Genomic DNA, 18,998 nt, shown 5'->3' on the forward strand with positions numbered 1-18,998 from the left:
TAAAGGCTCTGCCAACCTACAATTCTGTAACCCATGAAAATATCTTTCAAAAATAAAGGCAAAATAAGTACTTTTCAGACACAGAAAAAGCTGATAGAATTCATCACAGCTGTCGTGTACTGTAAGGAATGTTAAAGGAAGCCCTTTCAGGGGAAAAATAAAGATACTAGATAGAAACGGGGATCTTTATTCACAAAGAATGAAGATCACTGGAAATAGTAACTATGTAGGTAAATATGCACTATTTTTCTTATTGTTTAAATCTTTTAAAAAGATATCTGAATGTGTAACCAAAAAAAATAGCATATTGTTGGGTTTAAAGCATAGGTAAAAAAAGTAAAATGAATCCCAACATAAAGATTAGAGGGAGAAACGATAATATACTATTGTAAGGTTCTTGTAGTACTTGTGAAGTGGTGAAGGTAGACTTCATAAGTTATAAGTGTATGCTATAAACCCTAAAACAAGCACTAAACTAGCAAAACAAAGAGTTATAGCTAATAATCCAAGGAAGGAGATAAAATGGAATCATGAAAAATACTCAGTTAATCCAAAAGAAGGCAGACAAAGAGGGAAAAGAGAACACAGATCAGAAAGGAGAAATCAAAAACAAGTACCAAGATGAAGGAATGTAACCCCACATTAATAATCATGTTAAATATAAATGCTCTAATCATTTCTGTTAAAAGGCAGAGATTGTCAGATGAGATAAGAATGCAAGATCCAGCTACATGCCGTCTGCAAGAAACACACTTTAAATATAAATACAAATAAAAGTAAAAAGATCAAAAAGGTCTGTGTACCATGCTAACACTAGTCAAAAGAAAGCTGGAATGACTGGCTATGTGTTAATACCAGTCAAAGTAGATTTCAGAACAAAGATTATTACCAGGGATAAAGAAGGTTATTTCATAATAATAAAGGGGTTGCTCATCAAGAGGACATAGCCATCGTAAACATTTATGCACCTAATAAGAGAGCTGCAAAATACATGAAGCAAAAACATAGAACTTCAAGGAGTTACAGACATAGCCACAATTATGAAATTTCAACACTTCTCTCTCAATAATTCATAGAACAAGTAGGCAGGGAATCAGCAAGGATATAGTAGACTTGAACAGCACCATCAGCCATTGTGACCCAATTGACATTTATAGAACATTCCACCCCTTAACAGCAGAATATATACTCTTTTCAAGTGCACAGGGAACATTTACCAAGATAGGCCATATTCTGGGCCAGAAAAGAAGTCTCCATAAATTTAAAAGGTTTTAAATGATACCCAATATGTATCTCTGACCACAGTGGAATAAAATTAGAAACCAATAACAGTCTCTTAAATTTTCTAAATGTTTGGAAACTATGTAAGTCATAAATGAATAACAGATGGGCCAGAGAAGAAATCAAAAGGAAAATTAGAAAGTATTTTGAACCGAATGATAATGAAAATAGAATAATATCAGAATTGGTGGGATGTCCCTAAAGCAGTACTTATGGGGAAATTTGTAGCTTTAAAGGCCTATATTAAAAAAGAGTGGTCTCAAGTTGATGACACCAGCTTCTGCTTTAAGAAACTGGAAAAACAAGAGTAAATTAACCCAAAATAAATAGAAGAAAGGAAAATTTAAAAAGATCAAAACAGAGATCAATGAACTAGAGAATAGAAAAACAATAGAGGAAAATCAGTGAAACCAAAAGCTGGTTCTTTGAGGGGATCTATTAAATTGATCAACTTCTAACCAGACTAATAAGGAGAAAAAAAGAGAGACAGCACAAATTACCCGTATCAAGAACGAGAGAGGTGACATAACTACAGGTTCTGTAACAAGAGAATAATAAAGGAATATTCTTAACAACTTTATGCCTATAAATTCAACAGCTTAGGTGAAATGACAAATTCCTTGAAAGCACAAACTACCAAAGCTTACTCAAAAAGAAATGATTAATTGGAATAGCCCTGTATCTAGTAAAGAAATTGATATTATAGTTAAGAACCTCCTCACAAAGAAAACTCCTGGTGAATTCTTCCAAAAATTTAAGAAATAATACAGATTCCATACACTCTTCCAGAAAATTGAAGAGGATGCTCTCTGGTCATCATGCTTGGCCTACAGAGCCCAGTAAGCCAGGAGGAGAGTGATGGGAAGCAGGGCTGGAGAGGTGTCTGGGGATGGTCAGGGCCATGGTGAGTTTTGTCTTTTACCAAAGTGAGTAAGATGGGAAGTCCTGGAGGGCTTTGAGCAGAGAGTGACATGATCTGATTTTCATTTTCAAAGAATCACTTTGCTGTGTTAAGTATGAACTGTAGGCGGCCAAGGGTGGAAGAGTTAGGAAGTATATTACAGCAAGGCAGGGAAGAGTGGCAATGGCACAGACCTCGAGGGGAGCTGAAGAGGGACACGACGAGATTTGCTTTCAGACAGTGTGGCTGTGAGAAAAAAGAGAAGCATCTAGGATAACACCAAGGTTTTTAGCCAGAAGGTGGAGATGGAGTTGCCATTTACAGGAGCAAAGTCTTTGGGAAGAGTGGGTTTGGGGGAATTTTGCTTTCAAAGTTTAAGACGTTATTAAACATCCAAATGACAATGTCAAGTAGGCTGTTGAATGAAGGATGCCATTTGTGTTGTGAAAAGCAGAAATGATGACAGGTTCCTTTGCTGACTTGCTGTGTTTTAATTTTAGTTTTAATTAACTCGCTTTCCTCAAATAGCAAGTAATGCCTGAGGCATAACAGTAAATCCAAAAATGTCCCAAGATCAGCTGTGGTCTGTGGTGTGGTCTGTAGCGTGTGTGGGCCGTGTTCAGGTCATGGTGAGGGCGGTGCCCACCTTCTGCAATGGAGATGAATGGCTAGAGTTTCCATCCAGCCTCACCCTCCCGCACTGCCACCCACGGTGCCCAGAGGTTTCTCAGACCCTCAATAGAACAGTGATAGGCTCGGATGACATATTTTGTACATATTCGCAATTTTTACCCTTTTATCAAAAGTTGTGTGGTGGAGTAAGCTCTCTCAACACTTATAACGGAGTATTTTAGTGTGAGATTAGCGCCCAGACGTGCCCAGGATGTGATTGATGCAAACGCCCTAGTTTGGCAGGTTGTTAGCCAGGCATATGTGTGGGGAGGGGGAGGGAGGCAGAAAGAGGGGCTGGGACCTGAATGATTTGTGAGCTGGGAAAGGAAAAAAGTCAGGTTTCTTTGGAGCATCACTGACTTTTCAGGAGACTTAAATTGGCTCCCCTCTGAAATGAAACGACTCCTTTCTGAACAACAGTCTTTCTTTCAAGGCAACAGTTATTGATCCATCGGCCCTAATATTGGGATTTAAAGGTGCTCATAAGCCTTAAAATAAAATGGCAGCCAATAAAATTCCTCACATCGAGTTCTTTTCTGTAATTTAAAAAATAGGTTTCAATGAATTCAGCCCGTGGGTTGAAACTGCAGAGATAAATGGCTTACAAGCAGAAATGGCTGCCTGTCAACTAAAAATCAAACGGGACCATGTCCCTACAATTTATGCTAGGTGGAAACTGCCCAGCTTCCACGTACACTGGTGTGTGGTTTGTGGTTCTTTTATCATTGCTGCAAACAGATGCATTTTCTTAGTCTAATAGAAATGGATGCTGTGCTCTCCATTAATAATAATGTTTCCCATTTGTCAAGTGCTATGTACCAGGCGTCGTGCTGAGTGTGTTGCCAGCTGGGTCTTACCTGTTCCCACTTTGAGGTTTGGTGTGATGATACTTATCCTCTCCGTTGCGACATTATCTCCTCTTTTACAAAAACATTTCACAACTCCTTTGTGGTCCCAGGCCCTCTGGAATGGCATCTAACGAGGTTTCCTAGCTCCATTTTACAGAGGCACAAACTGAGCCCGGGAAAGTTCAGCCCTTTGCTCCATTTCACAGAGCCAGTAGAAGGCGGAGGAGACTCAGACCTCGATCCAAGCCTGTGCTCTTTCTTCTCCATCGCGCAGATGAGACCCCTTCATCCCAGAGAAGGAGGGAGACGTTCTTAAATTCTCGCCCTTTGTTCAGGAAAGTTCCCGGGCCTGGCACAGCAGGCAGGACTGGCCGGGTAAACGGACACAGCCAGCAGACTGCTCAGGCTGCATTTCCTTGGCCACGCGGAAGGGAACGTGCCCGTCCAGGAGCCGATTGAAAGCACTCAGCAGCCTTGGCTGCAGAGATGAGTTTGGGTGCTAAGTGGTATTGGCCTTGAAAGGGTTTAAGGGAAAAGAGTAATGACTGGAAGATAAAGGACTATCAGTTCTCTGCCTTCACTGAGATGGTATCAAGGGCAGCATGGTGCGGACAGGCACCGAGCAGCTTGGTTTAGGAGCTCTTGCGTAGAGCAGAGCATAATTCCCTCCGAACTGTAAGCCTTCTCCACACTTCTTCTGAGGGGAGAAATCAGTAGTCCCCCCACCAGGTACACTCCCCCGCCCATTGCTAAATCTGCCCAGGTTGTGAATGGTAACAGTTTAGCTTTCTCCATTGCTTATGCAACATATATAGACATATGAAGAGGTTTGGCATTTTGGTTTGTTTTATAAAAATGTGGTTGTACCATTACGTACTTTATTCTACAGCTTTGTTTAATATACTATGGTCACATGTCTCAGATATTTCTAATAGCTGTATTAATATTCCACAGAAATCTAATCTATTCAACCACTCTTCTGTTGACGGGTCTGTTCCAGGCCTCTGCTTCTGGAAACAATGGCAAAAACATCCTTGAACGCGTGTCTTTACATTTTTGTTTCTTCTTTCTTTCTCTTTCATGAATCATTAAGAATCTTGATATTAAAGCCCATTTTTTCCTAAGGCCATTTGCCCGGCAGCTGGCACCTGACCGGGATCTGAGGTGTAGTCCTTATGGTTGTCGCTTCATGCTGGTAACTCCGGCACCTTGACCTTGTGGACAGATTGATTGCTGAGTCCGTCCTTCCTGCTCTCAGCCCATGTTTAAAGTTTGAGCACATGGAATACATTGCCTATTGTGTCTGGAGGAGGGTCAGTTTCATAATGGGGGACAGCTAGGTGAAGAAACTGTTGGATTTTGGTGTGGGCCTTTAAAAAAATTTTGTTGTTGTTGTTTTGACAACAGTCCTAAAACTAGATGTGATCTGAACAGAGGGGTTCTAAAATATAAGTTCAAAGGGGAGGAAAAGACAGCACAACCAAGGTCCTTTAAATACTGCTCTATCTGAAGTCCCTGGTACAAGCTAGGAGGTGCAAAACTAGTGACAAACTGACAGTGCAGAGGTGCCTAATTAATATTAATAAACCTTTGTGATTCTCTTACCTGTCTGTTGAGAAGAGGGAAGTGCAGGTAGTGCAGCTGGCTCTCAGCAAAACCTCTCCTGAATGGAAAAGGACCTTCATAAAGATGTCAGCCTGGGCGCATGTTGTCAGTCACCTTCCGGCTCCTCTGATTCCAGCCAGGCTGTGTTAAAGAGGAAGCCAGCACCTGTCTCATCCCCCCTCTAAGCCTTACCTCCTTACTTGGAAAACAGAAGGGTTGGACTAGGCCCTTCCAACTCCAGTTCAACCCAGCAACCATCCATCGCCTACTCGCTGTCTGCAAGGCACAGGGCCAGGCCTGTGGACGCACCATTCATAACACCTTCGCTCGTTGTCTTTCCAGGCTGCTTTCATTCTATCTTCACCTCTCACTCATATGCAAGGAGGGAAAATTATTATAATTTATTGCTGCTTATATTATTTGTCTGCTCCCCCATTCAACCCTGTTTCCCATGGCACAGGGACAATGACTTGTTCCTCACCATTATAATCCCGGGGCATAGCATAGTGTGCGTCACATAGTAGGTGCTCAGTAAACACTTCTTGAATGCACAAATGCTTGAGGGAGTAGCAGATGAGCTGGCTGAAGCCTGGGGTACCAAGCATGGGGTATGTGTCTACAAGAGCAGAACTCTGCCTTAAGCCTTACTGAATGAAGCCTAGTGCCCTTTCCTGGGAGGGCCATCCCAAACTCCAAGAGAGTTGAAGTCAGGAGCGTTCTCTGCTGTGAGTTCTCCACGTTGACCCATCTCCAAGGACAGAGGCTGTTTAGTTCTCGTGACATTCTCATGGTGTTACCATCCCCCTTTCGCAGATAAGGAAAGAGGCTCAGCAAGGGATGAAACCTGTCCCCGGATCTCACATCTACAGAGTGACAGCAGGATTTGAACCCAGGCCCAGTGCACTCCTAATTCCTTAGGCACAAACAATGTCAGGTTTGTTCAGTTTCACCTCGGCCTGTGTTTCACCTCGGTCTGTGAATGGTGTCCCGTTCTAGGGAATTAAATGTGTTTTATAGTTTCATTCAAAATCGTTGGGTTGTTCTGTTTCAAAGTTGACTCAGAGGGAAGATTTTTGCAACACTTCCCTTTGATTTTGACTTCTTTTCTTTTATATTCTAGTGTTCCGGCAGTGAGCCCTGCAGGCGCATCTTAAGGGCCAGTATATTAGATTCATCTTTGTGTCCCAAGAGCTCAGAATGCTTTAGGGAATGTTAAATCAGGGGCTGCTCAGTCACAAATGAGCCCCGATAGCTCCCAGTCCTCCCCCTACCTCCCGACCCCCACTGCAGCCCTGAGCCCAGGCCACTTTCTCTGAGTGAGTGAATGAGCAAAGCTCTCTTCCTGCAGCAGGAAGGAGAGGCTGCACCCTTCAGGTCAGAGATAACACCCAAGTAGCAGAGTTTCTGCCTCAGTCCTTCAGAAGCCATCCTTAGGTCCAAAACAGATTCATTCAACTGAAAGGGCTTAAAGATCATCCAGTTATATCATCAGGGATTCTTTCAGTTACAGGGACAGAAACCTAACTCAAACTGACTTAAGAAAAGAAAATGTATTGGCTCATGTAACTAAAAAGAGCAGAAGTAGACCTTGATTTCAGCCATAGCTGGACTCAGGTCCCTAAATGATGCCAGCAGGAGCCTCTCTCTCCATCTCTTGGCTCTGTTTTCTGTTAACCATTTTAAGACAGGAAAACAGTCCACGCGGTGGCCCCAGGCAGACCAGACTGATCCCCTCCCATGCTGGGTTTCAGCAGAAAAGAGCTTACCTCGCTCCCAGTTGTCTCAGCAAAGATTTACTGTGCTTTACAGGTGCCTCTCCCTGAACCCATCACTGTGGCTGCGGAGATGCAGTGCTCTAATTGGCTGAGCCAGGCTCCCTTGCCCACCCTCAAGGAAAGCAAGGACCTTCCCCCAGACCTTATAGAAATGAGGGGTGAGAGATTCCCCCAGGAGAATTGGGATGCTGTTACCAAAAGATAGGAATGAAGGAGTACAGAGCAGGCACACAAGACTTGCCCATTGTGTCAGTCCAGCCCCCTTACTGACCTAAGGTTCAGCGAGAAGAGGGGACGTGCATGGCTGCTCGGCGGAGCAGAAACCAGCAGCCAGGACTTCACACCCCTACTTAGTTCCCACAGTCTTTGGGTTTGATCTACTTGTTTTCTTCTTGCTTATATACTCAGTAGCATTGACACATTACCCCTACAGGATATAACATGTATAAAGGGCAGTCGGGTTTAAACCCAGGCTCGGGCCCTTCCCAGCTATTTCACCTTAGCAGGTCACTTCACTTCCCTCTGCCGGGCTTCCTCTCTGCGACCGAGGCAGCGATAGTCCCTGCTCCTAAGAGCGTCATGACTGTGAAACGACATTAATCCACCTAAAGGGCCTAGAACAGTGCCTGGCATAATGGGAATCCTTAACAGATATTTTCTGTCATCGTCATGTTGTACCTTATTTTGTAACGGCTTTATCACTATTCTTTAAATTGGATTTTCACATTTATTGAACCTTTCCCTAGTGACGACATTCACTTTGTTTGTACTCCTGTCACTGTTTCGGCATGTCTGGGAGCACCTCCGGATCGTGGCTCTTTGTCCTCATGCTGTGCACCCCTAACTTAACTTCGCCCTGTCAGGGTAGGGACCTCATCAGGCTGTGACCAGATGACAGTGGGAGTGCTTGTGCAAAGGGCAGAATGTTTCTTACTCAGGTCTTGGTTGTAAGGTTTGAAACTCCACAGGTGCCTCCTCGTTTATGGTACCACCTGGGACCAGAAATATTGAGCCAAGGGAACATCGAGATTGGTGTCCCCATGTCACTGCCGTGACCCTCTGCGAGGGTGTCGCTCTGCCTGATCGTCCCCACGGAGGGGCTCATCCGCGTGTCTCAGGAAGCCACACTGCATCGGGGAGCCCACAAAGATTTGGATGCCGTGTCGTAGAAATAGGCATATGTTCAGAGAAGAGCGCAGAGGGCGCACTCCTAAACAGGTCAGCTGCAGGGTGCTGTCATTATCAGCTGTCCTTCAGCTTTTCTGTGTTTTCCACACTTTTACGCTGCGCAGTTACCACTTTTATCATCAAGAAACACACACATATATTTGTTATTTTAAATAGATATGATCTCAATTTGAGTCCTGGATCCAAGTCCCTTACCTTTCTGGGCTCTGCTTTCCTAGTGTGGAAAACAGGGCGCGCACTCCCTGCTTCATCTTCCTCCCAGGGGAGGGTGCTGATTAGAGGCGAGAGGGGAAGAGTGCTTTGTGAACCATCAGGCACGGTGACCGTGGGGAGGCAGAGGTTGTTATTGTCTGATCATCGCCAAACCAGCCGCTTTCATTGGAGCAGTGCCCTAGTTTCCCCTTCCTGGAGACCACATTCTCTGAGGCTTCTGTCTGAAGGCATCGGCGAGGGGACGATCTGTGTTTACCATACACAAAGGAACTGGGCGTATGCCACCATCCAGTGTTAACATCTCAGGACACAATGTGCAAACAGGTCTTAAAGAGGACTGCGAAGGTGGAGGCGGGGCACTGTGGTGGCTTTCCGTCGCCATCCCCAGGCCGCCTCTGCTGGGAGCTGGGGCCTAATGAGAGGAGAAACGGGGCTTTCAGCCCAAGCTCCCGACAGGAAGGTGGCCGGTGGGCAGGTCTGTGGAACCAAGTTTCCCGCTGGACACTGGAGGGATTCATTTCAGCATGTCACACAATTTTTTTTATTTAAACAAAGAGCCTCTACTAAGCTGGGACCAAACTACTGACTAGTGCCCATGGCAAAAGTCAAATGCCATTTTGTGTTTATTTACTAAATAAATGGATGGATGGATAGAAGGGGGAGAAAAACCGAAGAGCCCAAAATAAGAAAAAAAGGCACGTGCCCAGGGTTATCATCCAGGCTGAGCCTCTTGAGTTCCGAGTAATCTTTAATTACACGATTGGGTTAAATTAGAAGAGAATTTAGTCTATTCTGGATTGTCTACTTCCCGTACTAGATGATGGTATTTGTATGCTATCTACTGACAGGCCGTGGAGCCCAGCTCTGGGGTTTCAGAGAGCCAGGGCTCTCCGCTGGGTAATGGCTCTATTGTATTTCACCCTTTGGACTCCAGGCAATTTATTACAGCTAACCCCCCCACACACTCCCTCCACCCCCACCCTCCTGCCCCATGCAGCTTCAATAAAGCAAGCCTCCGGTGAAATTGGATGGAAGGCAGGACCTTTTGTAGAAAACTAGATGTCAGCCTGTTTTTCTTGGCCAGAGGACTCAGCTGTGTTAAGGGAAAGGGATTTTTAAGAAGAGGTGCTTCCGTTTATTTTTGAACGCGATATAATGAAGTTGGAGGAGGCTCCCAGAGAGGGCTGCCTGAAGTGATCAAAGGGATGAGAGAGGAGAGGAAAGGGGAGGCAAAGAGCTATGTGAGGCCTGGATAAAAACAGTCCAGCCAGGTGGAAGAGCAAGAGGGGACATGCAAGAATTACAGAGGTCCCAAGGGGAAAGAGAGAGACTGACTTGTCCATCTGAAACGGACTGCCAGAATTAGAGGAGTTCAGTTCACACAGAACGGAGCTCACTGCCAGAACCCAAGAGTTCGTTCCTCTGCCCCACTTCCCCTGGTGCCTCTAGCAGAGAGAATTTGAAATGCAGGAGACCATGAACCCTGACCCAATTTATTCCCCAACGTTTCTTTCTGAAAATTATCAAACATACAGAATAGTTGAAAGAATTGTACACTGAATCCTCAAGTTTTCTCCATTTAGATTCTGCAGTTAACATTCCTCTACTGACTTGATCACATGTGTATCCATCCCTCTCTCCATCCATCAACCCATTTTATTTTTTTATGTGTTTCAAAGTAAGTTGCCAAGAGACCCTGGCACATTCTGACAGTTAAACAGTGGATTGCAGTGGCCTACAAGAGGAGAGACTCAGTTGTTACGTTCATTGCCCCAGATGTCACAGATTTTCCCCCCAAAACTTACCAGTCTTGTGGAGCTTCCTCCCATGATGCTGTTTACTTCTGGGCTCTCAACTTCAGATGTCTCCAGAGACTGGGGAGGTAATGTTGTGAAGGAGTGAAGCAACCCTGGAATAAGACTAGGGAGTGGGGAGAGCTGAGAGCCCAGAGAATACCTGCTGTTGCCACTTCTGTTCAACATTGTACTGGCTTTTCCGGCCAGAGCAATTAGACAAGAAAAAAAAAGCATCTAGCTTGGAAAGAAAGAAGTAAAACTATCTCTGTTTGCAGATGACATTCTCTTGTATATGGAAAATGCTACAGAATCCACGCACAAAAAAATCAGAACTAATGAGTGCAACAAGATTGTAGGATACAAGCTCAATATACGAAAATCAATTGTTTTTCTATACACTAGCAAGGAAAAATTTTAAAAGGAAATACATGTTTACTAGACATTTCTCCAGAGAAGATATACAGTTGACCAATAAGCATGTGAAAATGTACTCAACATCATTAGTCATTAGAAAAAATGCAATAATGAGATACCACTTCATACCCATTGAATGTCTATAATCAGAAAGATGGACAATAGCAAGAGTTGGTGAGCGTGTGGAGAAATTGGAACCTTATAATTGCTGGTGGGAATGTAAAACGGTGCTGCCACTTTACAGGACAGTTTGGTAGTTACTTTAAGAGTAATCATGGCCCGGCCGGGCGTGGCTCAGCGGTTGAGCATCGACCTAGGATCCAGGTGATCGGGGTTCGATTCCCGGTCAGGGCACATGCCCGGGTTGCGGGCTCAATCAATGACTCTCTCATTATTGATGTTTCTATCTCTCTCTCTCCCTCTCCTTTCCTCTCTCTGAAATCAATAAAGATATATTTTTAAAAAAAGAGTAATCATGTAGTTACTTTATGATTCAGCAATTTTACTCATTTGTATCTACCCAAGAGAATTGAAAACATAAGTCTACACAAAAGCTTATACATGGATGTTCGTAGCAGCATTATTTATAATAGCCAAAAGAGAGAAACAACCCAAATGTCCATGAGTTAATGAATGTGGTATATCCATACAGTTGAGTGGCATTTAGCCATGAAAAAAATAAAGCCAAAGAAACCAGACACAGAGACCACGTGTTATATGATTCCATTTATATAACATGTCCAGGATAGGAAAATATATGAAAACAGAAAGCAAATTAGTGGTTGCCAAGGACTGGGGGAAGGGAATAATGGGTAGTGACTGCGAATGTATATGGAGTTTCTTTTGGTGGTAATGAAAACGTTCTGGAATTAGATAGTGGTGATAGTTGTACAACTTTGTGAATATGTTAAAAACTACTAAATTATACACCTTAAAGGGTTGAATTTTATGGTATATGAATCATATCTCAATAAAAAGAGATGCACAGAGGGATGGAGGAGGGCGGGTAGGTGGAGGGGGAGAGAGTAACCAAAGAATTTATATGCATATATGCACAACCCAAGGACATGGACAATGATGGGGAGAGGGACTGGGGAGGGGGATGGGACAGGGTGGGAATGGGCCATTGGGGAGAAAAAGGGACATCTGTAATATTTTAAACAAAAATAAAATTTAGAAAAAAGAGATGCAATATAAAAAAGTTCAGTAAAATTCTGTAATCCTATATATTAAATATAAAACTTCAGCATAAACTCATGATGTATTTATTAAAATATATTTCTAGCTCTGGCCACTATAAAGGTGCAGGAACCATAACCAAGCCAGTAGTAATGAATGCCCTTAGTGCCCAGTATCTGAATAGTTATATTGATGATATTAAGGAGCCAAGGTTCCTTGGCAGATTCCAGGTTAGGGCAGAAAATGTACAAGTTAAGCCTGGAGAACCTTCTGATATCTTTTATCAGAAAGCAAGGAAGCTATCAGTACTCTGTGGTCATGTTCAAAGGAGTAGGAGTCAACTTGAGAAGACTCCCTTGGGCTAAGATGGGCTTATTTGGGAACCAATAAGAATAATACTCATTGAACTGAGACATATTATGTGAAAATTTATAAGTTCATAATGAAAACCAATAATAGCATCTTTGGAGGATGCCAGGTAACCAAGTCATTTTGAAAACTGGTAAACAAAGAATCAAGAACTTACCCTTGCCTTTCCTGGACTTGGGGGTAACCACATAATTGATGTGGTAGTTTTTCTTGATAGAAATATTTCTTGATAGAAATATTCCAGCTAGTAAATGAAGAATGATAGAATTAAAATAACATCATTTTTGAAAACTCCTGATGAAATAAGGGATTGGTCAATGGCCACCAACATCACAAAAGGAAAGACAACTAGATATGTGTTTCCCATCGGATGCTCACACCACCTATAAAGAGATTGCCAGAATATCTCATCAAATTACGTCAAACCTCTAGATCTAACTATCGGTTTACAAGAATGGGGGTGGGCAAGTGGGGGGTAGACAGAGGAACACAGACGCACCACGGTGATGCAAGCAGCAAGACGCAGGCTGTGGGAAATCCTATAGGACAAATGACCTAGTTTCTTCAACAAATAAGTTGTAATTTTAAAAAAGAGACTTAGGAGACACATCATCTAAAGGCAGTATATGAGCCTTGTCTTGGTCCGGATTTATACAAACCAATTGCAAAAAAGACACAAGAAGATCCAGGAAATTTAAATACCAACTCAATATTTGATGATATTAAGGAACTGTGGTCATTCTTTTGTGTGTTCTAATGATATTAAAAGCCCGCAGCGGCAGGGCCTTCCACATTCAAGCTTACCATGGGGCTGGTGGAGAGCAGAGGAGAAAATGTGCGCTTTGCTGGTAGAGTCGGGGGGGGGGGTAAAGAAAGGGGGCTGAACCGATGAAGCCCAGTTTACTCTTCCAAACTCATGGATGAGGGGTTTCTCTTCCATTGGGGAGGAGTGTGCAGGGGCAGGGAGAGAGGCCAGAGCTCCTGAAGGGCTGCCCTCCACGTGGAGTCATGAGGATGGGCAACTGCGTTCCTAACATGGTTGAGGCTGAAACAAGTTCCGTACACGTACAGCACTGAACCCCAGTGCTGCTCCATCTGCACTGGCTGCCATCGCTGTGGGCGTTGGTTGTATACTTATTTCTGTGTGCTGTGTGTGCAGGGACTGGAGGCAGGACTTCAGGATGCCAAGCGGAAGAAGGTTCTGAAGTGAGGGAGGTGTCTTCACCTTTCACTGGAGAGAAAGGGGGATTTGCAGTTAGCCAAACCATGTTCCTAAGTTCTCTTGGCAAGATGAGAGCTGAACCTGTCCTCTCCCTGTCCCCCGTGTCTCCCTCTAGCTGCAACAGCAAACTCTACCTGGAGGCGCTCCCCAACACCAGCATCATCATCCCCTTCCACAATGAGGGCTGGTCCTCCCTCCTCCGCACCGTCCACAGTGTGCTGAACCGCTCGCCCCCGGAGCTGATCGCAGAGATTTTGCTGGTTGACGACTTCAGTGATCGAGGTAGGGTCCGTCCCACCCACTCCTTGCCCTCCCTACTCCATCCAGTGGCTGACTTGCCACAGGGGCGGCAGGTTTTCCCTTTAGCAACACCAGCATATGGATGCTCGCTGTGAACCAGGCCATGAACCTGGCACATACACACGTCATCTTGTTTAGTCTTCACGACAACCAGTGACGTAGGTTCTATTTTTATCCCATCAAACTCAAAACAACAGAAAACTTGATAAACAGCCCAAACAAGTAAAGGGTTCTTTATTCATTCAGTCAGTCATTCATTTTGTAATAAGATTCAGGATGGGTACAGCTGCTCAAGGCTACCATCAAAGAATCAACCAGGCTGCTTCTCTCTTTCTGCTTCCTAATCCTCACGGTCACAAAATGGCTGCTGTACCTCCGGAAGAAGGAGGAAGGGCAAAGAGGACAAAGCTTCCTCCTTTCAAGACTTTACCTTCTTACTGAAAGAGTCTTCTTATTCAGGAAAGACAGTTGGCCACAGCTCTGACCTCTGGGCACCCCTATCTGCAAGGGTGGCTGGGCCATGGGAGTGTCTTGACTTGGGACCACTTTAGAATAGGTAGGAAAGGGAGAAGTAGATTAGAGAAGGTGTTAAATGAGCCCCCTACAGTATCTGCCACACCATTTAACAGATGAGAAAACCGAGGCTCAGAGGTTAAGTGACTTACCCTTGGTCACCCAGCTCTTAAGTGGTCCCAAGCATGTGACCTTAACCACTAGACCACACAGCCCAGCAGCCAGTAGCCGCAAGCTTATTCTTTGCATCCGAGGTTTCACCAGTTGCAGCAGATCAGGAGACATCCTTTCCCCTGCTCGCTTCTTGTAGAGGCCCTGGTACGTAGTGAAGGGGGCAGACTGAGTGCACTCCAGAATAATCAAACTGGCCTCCTGTCAGCCCAATACTGCACTCTTCATTGCACGCCCTTAGTGCAGGGACCTCAGCGGGGGTGGGGAGGGTATGAGTATGTGTACACACACACACTCACACACACACAGCTTAAGCTCAACTCCTACCACCTCCCTGACTCTTGACCTGTGCTCATTCTCACGGGACCCTTTACTTTCTCTTGTTAGCGCTTATCACAGGCCGAGTTAAACTATGAATAAGTATAACATACGAATAAGTGTAAACATTGTGTGTGTAAGTGTTGCCTGGTTGCCTGTCTCCCCCACTAGGCTGTGCCTTCTAAGGTCAGGGGCCGCCACATTGGTCTTGCTCAGTCCTCAAACATACGTGTTTGATGACCGAATGATCAAAGATCTTTCCTTCTGTCTCCTTAGTATTTGGCCACCATGGTTACCGTGGCATCTAGCACCTTATATGAGATTTCCTTGTGTCCCTGAAGCAAGGTCTGTGAGCCCACAGAAGCCAGGGGTGTGTCTCCTTGTCTCCATAGCCCTCTTCTTTAGCGGAGAGTCTGGCAATAGTTTGATCCTGGCCCTGTCACTTACCAGATCTGTGACCTTGACCCAGTCACCTGACCTCTGTGCTTCAGTTCCCTCATCTGGAAAATGGAACCACAGCAATACTTACCTCTTAGGGGGCCGTGACTGTTGATGAATTATATGTAAAGTTACTATATGTAAAGTGCTTAGGATGGCGCTGGCACATAGTGAACACTAGAAATAAACATTGAAGCTCGGTGTATTATTGATATTACTTATGACTGGTTGTCGGAGGGGGAGTCGGAGGTAAATGTGCAGACATGCAGATGCAGGTACAGTCTTCCCCTTTCTGTGTGTAAAAGGGCTTTGCAAATTGTAAAACACTAAACAAATGTCCTGTTGTCTCACCTCCCACCTGAACTGTTTCCTGCCCAGTCACCATTTAGGGGTTATTTTAATGCACCAGGCCTGTACATGATCCCATTTATTCTTGACAACAACTTCTGAGGGAGGCCTTGGGAATCCTTGGGTCTCTGATGGAGTTGGGGTTAAGTGACTTGCCCAGGGTCACACAGCCAGTGAGTGGAACACCCAGGCCTGTGGACTCAAAGCCCAGGACCCTTGCTGTGTGTGGTTAAGATGCCTTTGAATCAGCTCCAACTCCTGGTGACCCTGTGAATGAGTGATGTACACCATGTCTTGTCCTCAGCAGCCCCGCTCATCTCCTGCAGACTCATGCCTATCGCTCCTTTTATGGAGTCAGTCTGGCTCATATTTGGTCTTCCTCTTTTCCTGCCACCTTCTGTTTTTTTCCAGCATCATTGTCTTTTCCAAAGCACCCTGCCTTCTCATGATGTGCCCGAAGTAGGACAGCTTCATTTTTGTCATGTTTGCCTCCAGGGATGTTTCAGGTTTAATTTGCTCTGGGACTCACTCGTTCACCTTTCTGGTGGTCGTGGAGCTCTCCTCCAACGCCATGTTCCAAATGAATCCATTTTCTCCTGTCTGCCTTCTTCACTGGTGAGTTTTCGCATCTGTGCATAGCCATTGGCAATGTGAGGGTGTGGATGATCTCTACCTCTGCCCTTGGCTCCCTGTCGTCTGCTTCCTTTACCGGTCCCCTCGTCCAGCCTCAGCCTTCTCCCAGCTTGGGCCCACCGCCCGCAGGCCAAGGGCTCGCAGCGGACAGTGAGAAGGCAAATAAGAGCGTGTTGCTCCTGTGATTCCTGGAACCCATGTGCTGTGCTGCTGCGTGAACAGCCTCCACTTGAGGCAACACCCGAGCCTTCCCTCAGGCCGGGCTGCCTGCCCCGGGCACGCTCGCTGCCAGGGTTGGTGCTGAGGGCCACGGCGGCGAGGGTGCGCTCACTCCCTGGCTCTCGCTCTCTGTGCGCCCCTGCAGCAGGGCCCTCTGTCCTAGAGGCGCCAGGCTCCTGTCTGGGGATCTTCCCTGCTGCTCTCTCCCCCTGGACGTGCTCTTCCCAGCTCTTCCCACAGCTGACTCCTCTCCCACCATCTTCAGTTAGGTCCCCCTCACTACCACTAGTCACTGCTCTCCGTGTGTGATTGCGTGGCTGTTTGTTCACCTATTCGTTGTCATTCTTCCTCACTAGACCATTTGTGGTCTAGAAGTAGGTGAATTAGTGAGTGAATGAATGAATGAATGAATGAGTGAGTGAGTGAGGAGGGGAGGAGGGAGGAAGGAACTATGGCAGCTCCATGCACACACATAGAAAACCATCACTAGCAACAGGATCATCTTCAGTCAGCGAGATAGATGTGTCTGTGGAACACACAACAGTTTCTTCTGTAGCTGATGCTGGTCCACATCTTTGTGTTTCTGGCTCAGGTCCCTGTCCCCTGTTTTCTGAAGCATCAGCTGTCCTGGGGGTAGACCCACAACACTTGGCAGGTCCCTCTCTGAGCATCACAAGGCATGAGCCCTCCAGAGGTAGAAGAAACCAAGCATCAGCTAGATTAGAAACAAGCATTTCTCTTTGTTCAATGACAAAAGAATTTCAAGGTCATTAAGCTACGTCACCATGCACCTTAGAGCACTTGAGGGTCCAGGAATGCCTCAGGGAGCACTGTGGGGAGTATGGAGAAACTTACAGGTACAGGTGGGGTTCAGGTACCTCTCCTGGCTTAAAAATGTGTGGAAATCACAACTGTAACTCAGCCTGCTCATTTTACAAATGGGAAACCGGAGGCCTGAGCAGTGGGCAGGCTTAACTCAGCACACAGCTAACTGTTTGCAGAGGAGACAAGGCTCCCATCCTCAGGCTCCTAGGACAGCCTTGTCCCTCCTCGCCTCTGCTGGTTCCATGAAACATCTGCAGAAGTGCGTTACTCCTTTCTGTCCCCAAGGACACTTTTCAATAAATTACTTTCCCATTGTATTAAAGAGCAAACTTCCTGCTAAAAAGAGCTCATTAACAAGCACGGCCAGTCCTGGACTATAATGGTTTGCTCCTCTAATCCCCAATTTCCTTAATGTCATACTCAGAGATAAAAATAACGTGACTCCCCCCTCCCCATCCCCATAAGAAAAAAAAAAGTAACAGTCTTGAGAAAGAGAAGGTAAATTTTATAAGAGTGACAGTCTGCCAAGTGCATCTGTTTCTCCAGAGAGCAAAAATCTTCATCCAGTGTGGTGCCATCCCCACACCCCAATAAGAATGAGCGGAGACCAAATGCTGTCCCATTTCACAGATAACGGTGAAGACCAACGGCCCTGTTGCTGCCCCATTTTCTCAATGAATCACGCTTAGAACCCAGAGGAAAACTCGCCTCCTGCCCCCTCTGGCCTGCACATCAGCCCGCAGTGTGCAACCTGCATTTTTCAGACAAGCAATCATTATTCTTGTTCCAAGAAGCAATTCTCAAGGCAGCTTTGGAAGAAAACTTACTCAGCAGTGATTGTCTTAAAAATGAGATTAGGGAGAAACAATTTCAGAATTATGGAGAGACTTGTCTCAAGTACGGCAAATATAGACCATTGCAAAAGACATTTCTCTGAGCCACATGAGCAGTGGCAGTTGTCAGAGCTGAAATTCATCGATGCACTACAGGCTGGGTTGGCGCTGCCTCGCAGAAGGCATTTTCCCCTGAAACGAGTCTCCTCCAGGATCCTCAGGGCAACTAATTGAAATTCAGCTAAGGGTCAAGACCTTGAGTAGGATACAAAATTGGAGCAGATGAATCCTTGAAATAAGACCCAGAGCTTTGTGCAGGCAGCACTGGGGACTGGAGTGGAGGCAGACGCCGACGCCAGGAGAATCCTGGTCGTGCTTACAAACAGGGCGCTGCAGATCCGGGGATCTCCAGAAGCTCTTCTAACTTGGGTGCTTCGCTTGAGGGTTAGGAAGACGTGGGGGTGCTCCTGTGCTTGGGGGGGGAGGTGAGGGTGTAGGGTAGCAGACCTGCCCCCAGGATTTATTAGGAAACACAAGGAAGCCCTTTGTTCATTTGTTTCTATTCCTCTTGTCCTTCCCCTCCCCACTTTTTAACAGCGTGGTTTTCTAGAAAAATTGGATATGTAGTCGCGGGAAGGGTTCTTGTCTTCGGATGAACTATAGGCCGCCTGGGATGATGGGGTACAGAAATGAAAGGCTATGGTATATGCGCACTGAGAGCATTTTCCCCAACTCAGCTGCCTCTCAGCAAATAACAGAAATGTACCCGGTGGCGCTCCCTAAAGGAGCTTCTTAAGCAGGTACCTGCAGGGCTCTCGGTGGAGTGTTGGCCGTGAGTGGTGCTGGAAGGAGCGAGGACAGTGCGGGGCTCATGGGCCCACGTGGTAGAGACTCTCACCGATGACCCAGGGTCAGAGGTCCTCTTTCCATGATGGGC

At 45.6% G+C, this 18,998-nt stretch overlaps 1 protein-coding gene across 1 annotated transcript in view; it reads left to right on the forward strand.

Moving 5' to 3' along the window:
• GALNT10 (polypeptide N-acetylgalactosaminyltransferase 10) overlaps positions 1–18,998 on the forward strand; it is a 170,515-nt gene that overhangs the window by 83,527 nt on the left and 67,990 nt on the right. The window contains exon 4 of the mRNA XM_081135940.1: positions 13,579–13,745. Coding sequence (XP_080992066.1) covers positions 13,579–13,745 — 167 coding nt within the window. The remainder of the gene's footprint in view (positions 1–13,578; positions 13,746–18,998) is intronic.

Source organism: Miniopterus schreibersii (genome assembly GCF_964146895.1).
Source record: "Miniopterus schreibersii genome assembly, chromosome: 4".
Lineage (NCBI taxonomy): Eukaryota > Metazoa > Chordata > Mammalia > Chiroptera > Miniopteridae > Miniopterus > Miniopterus schreibersii.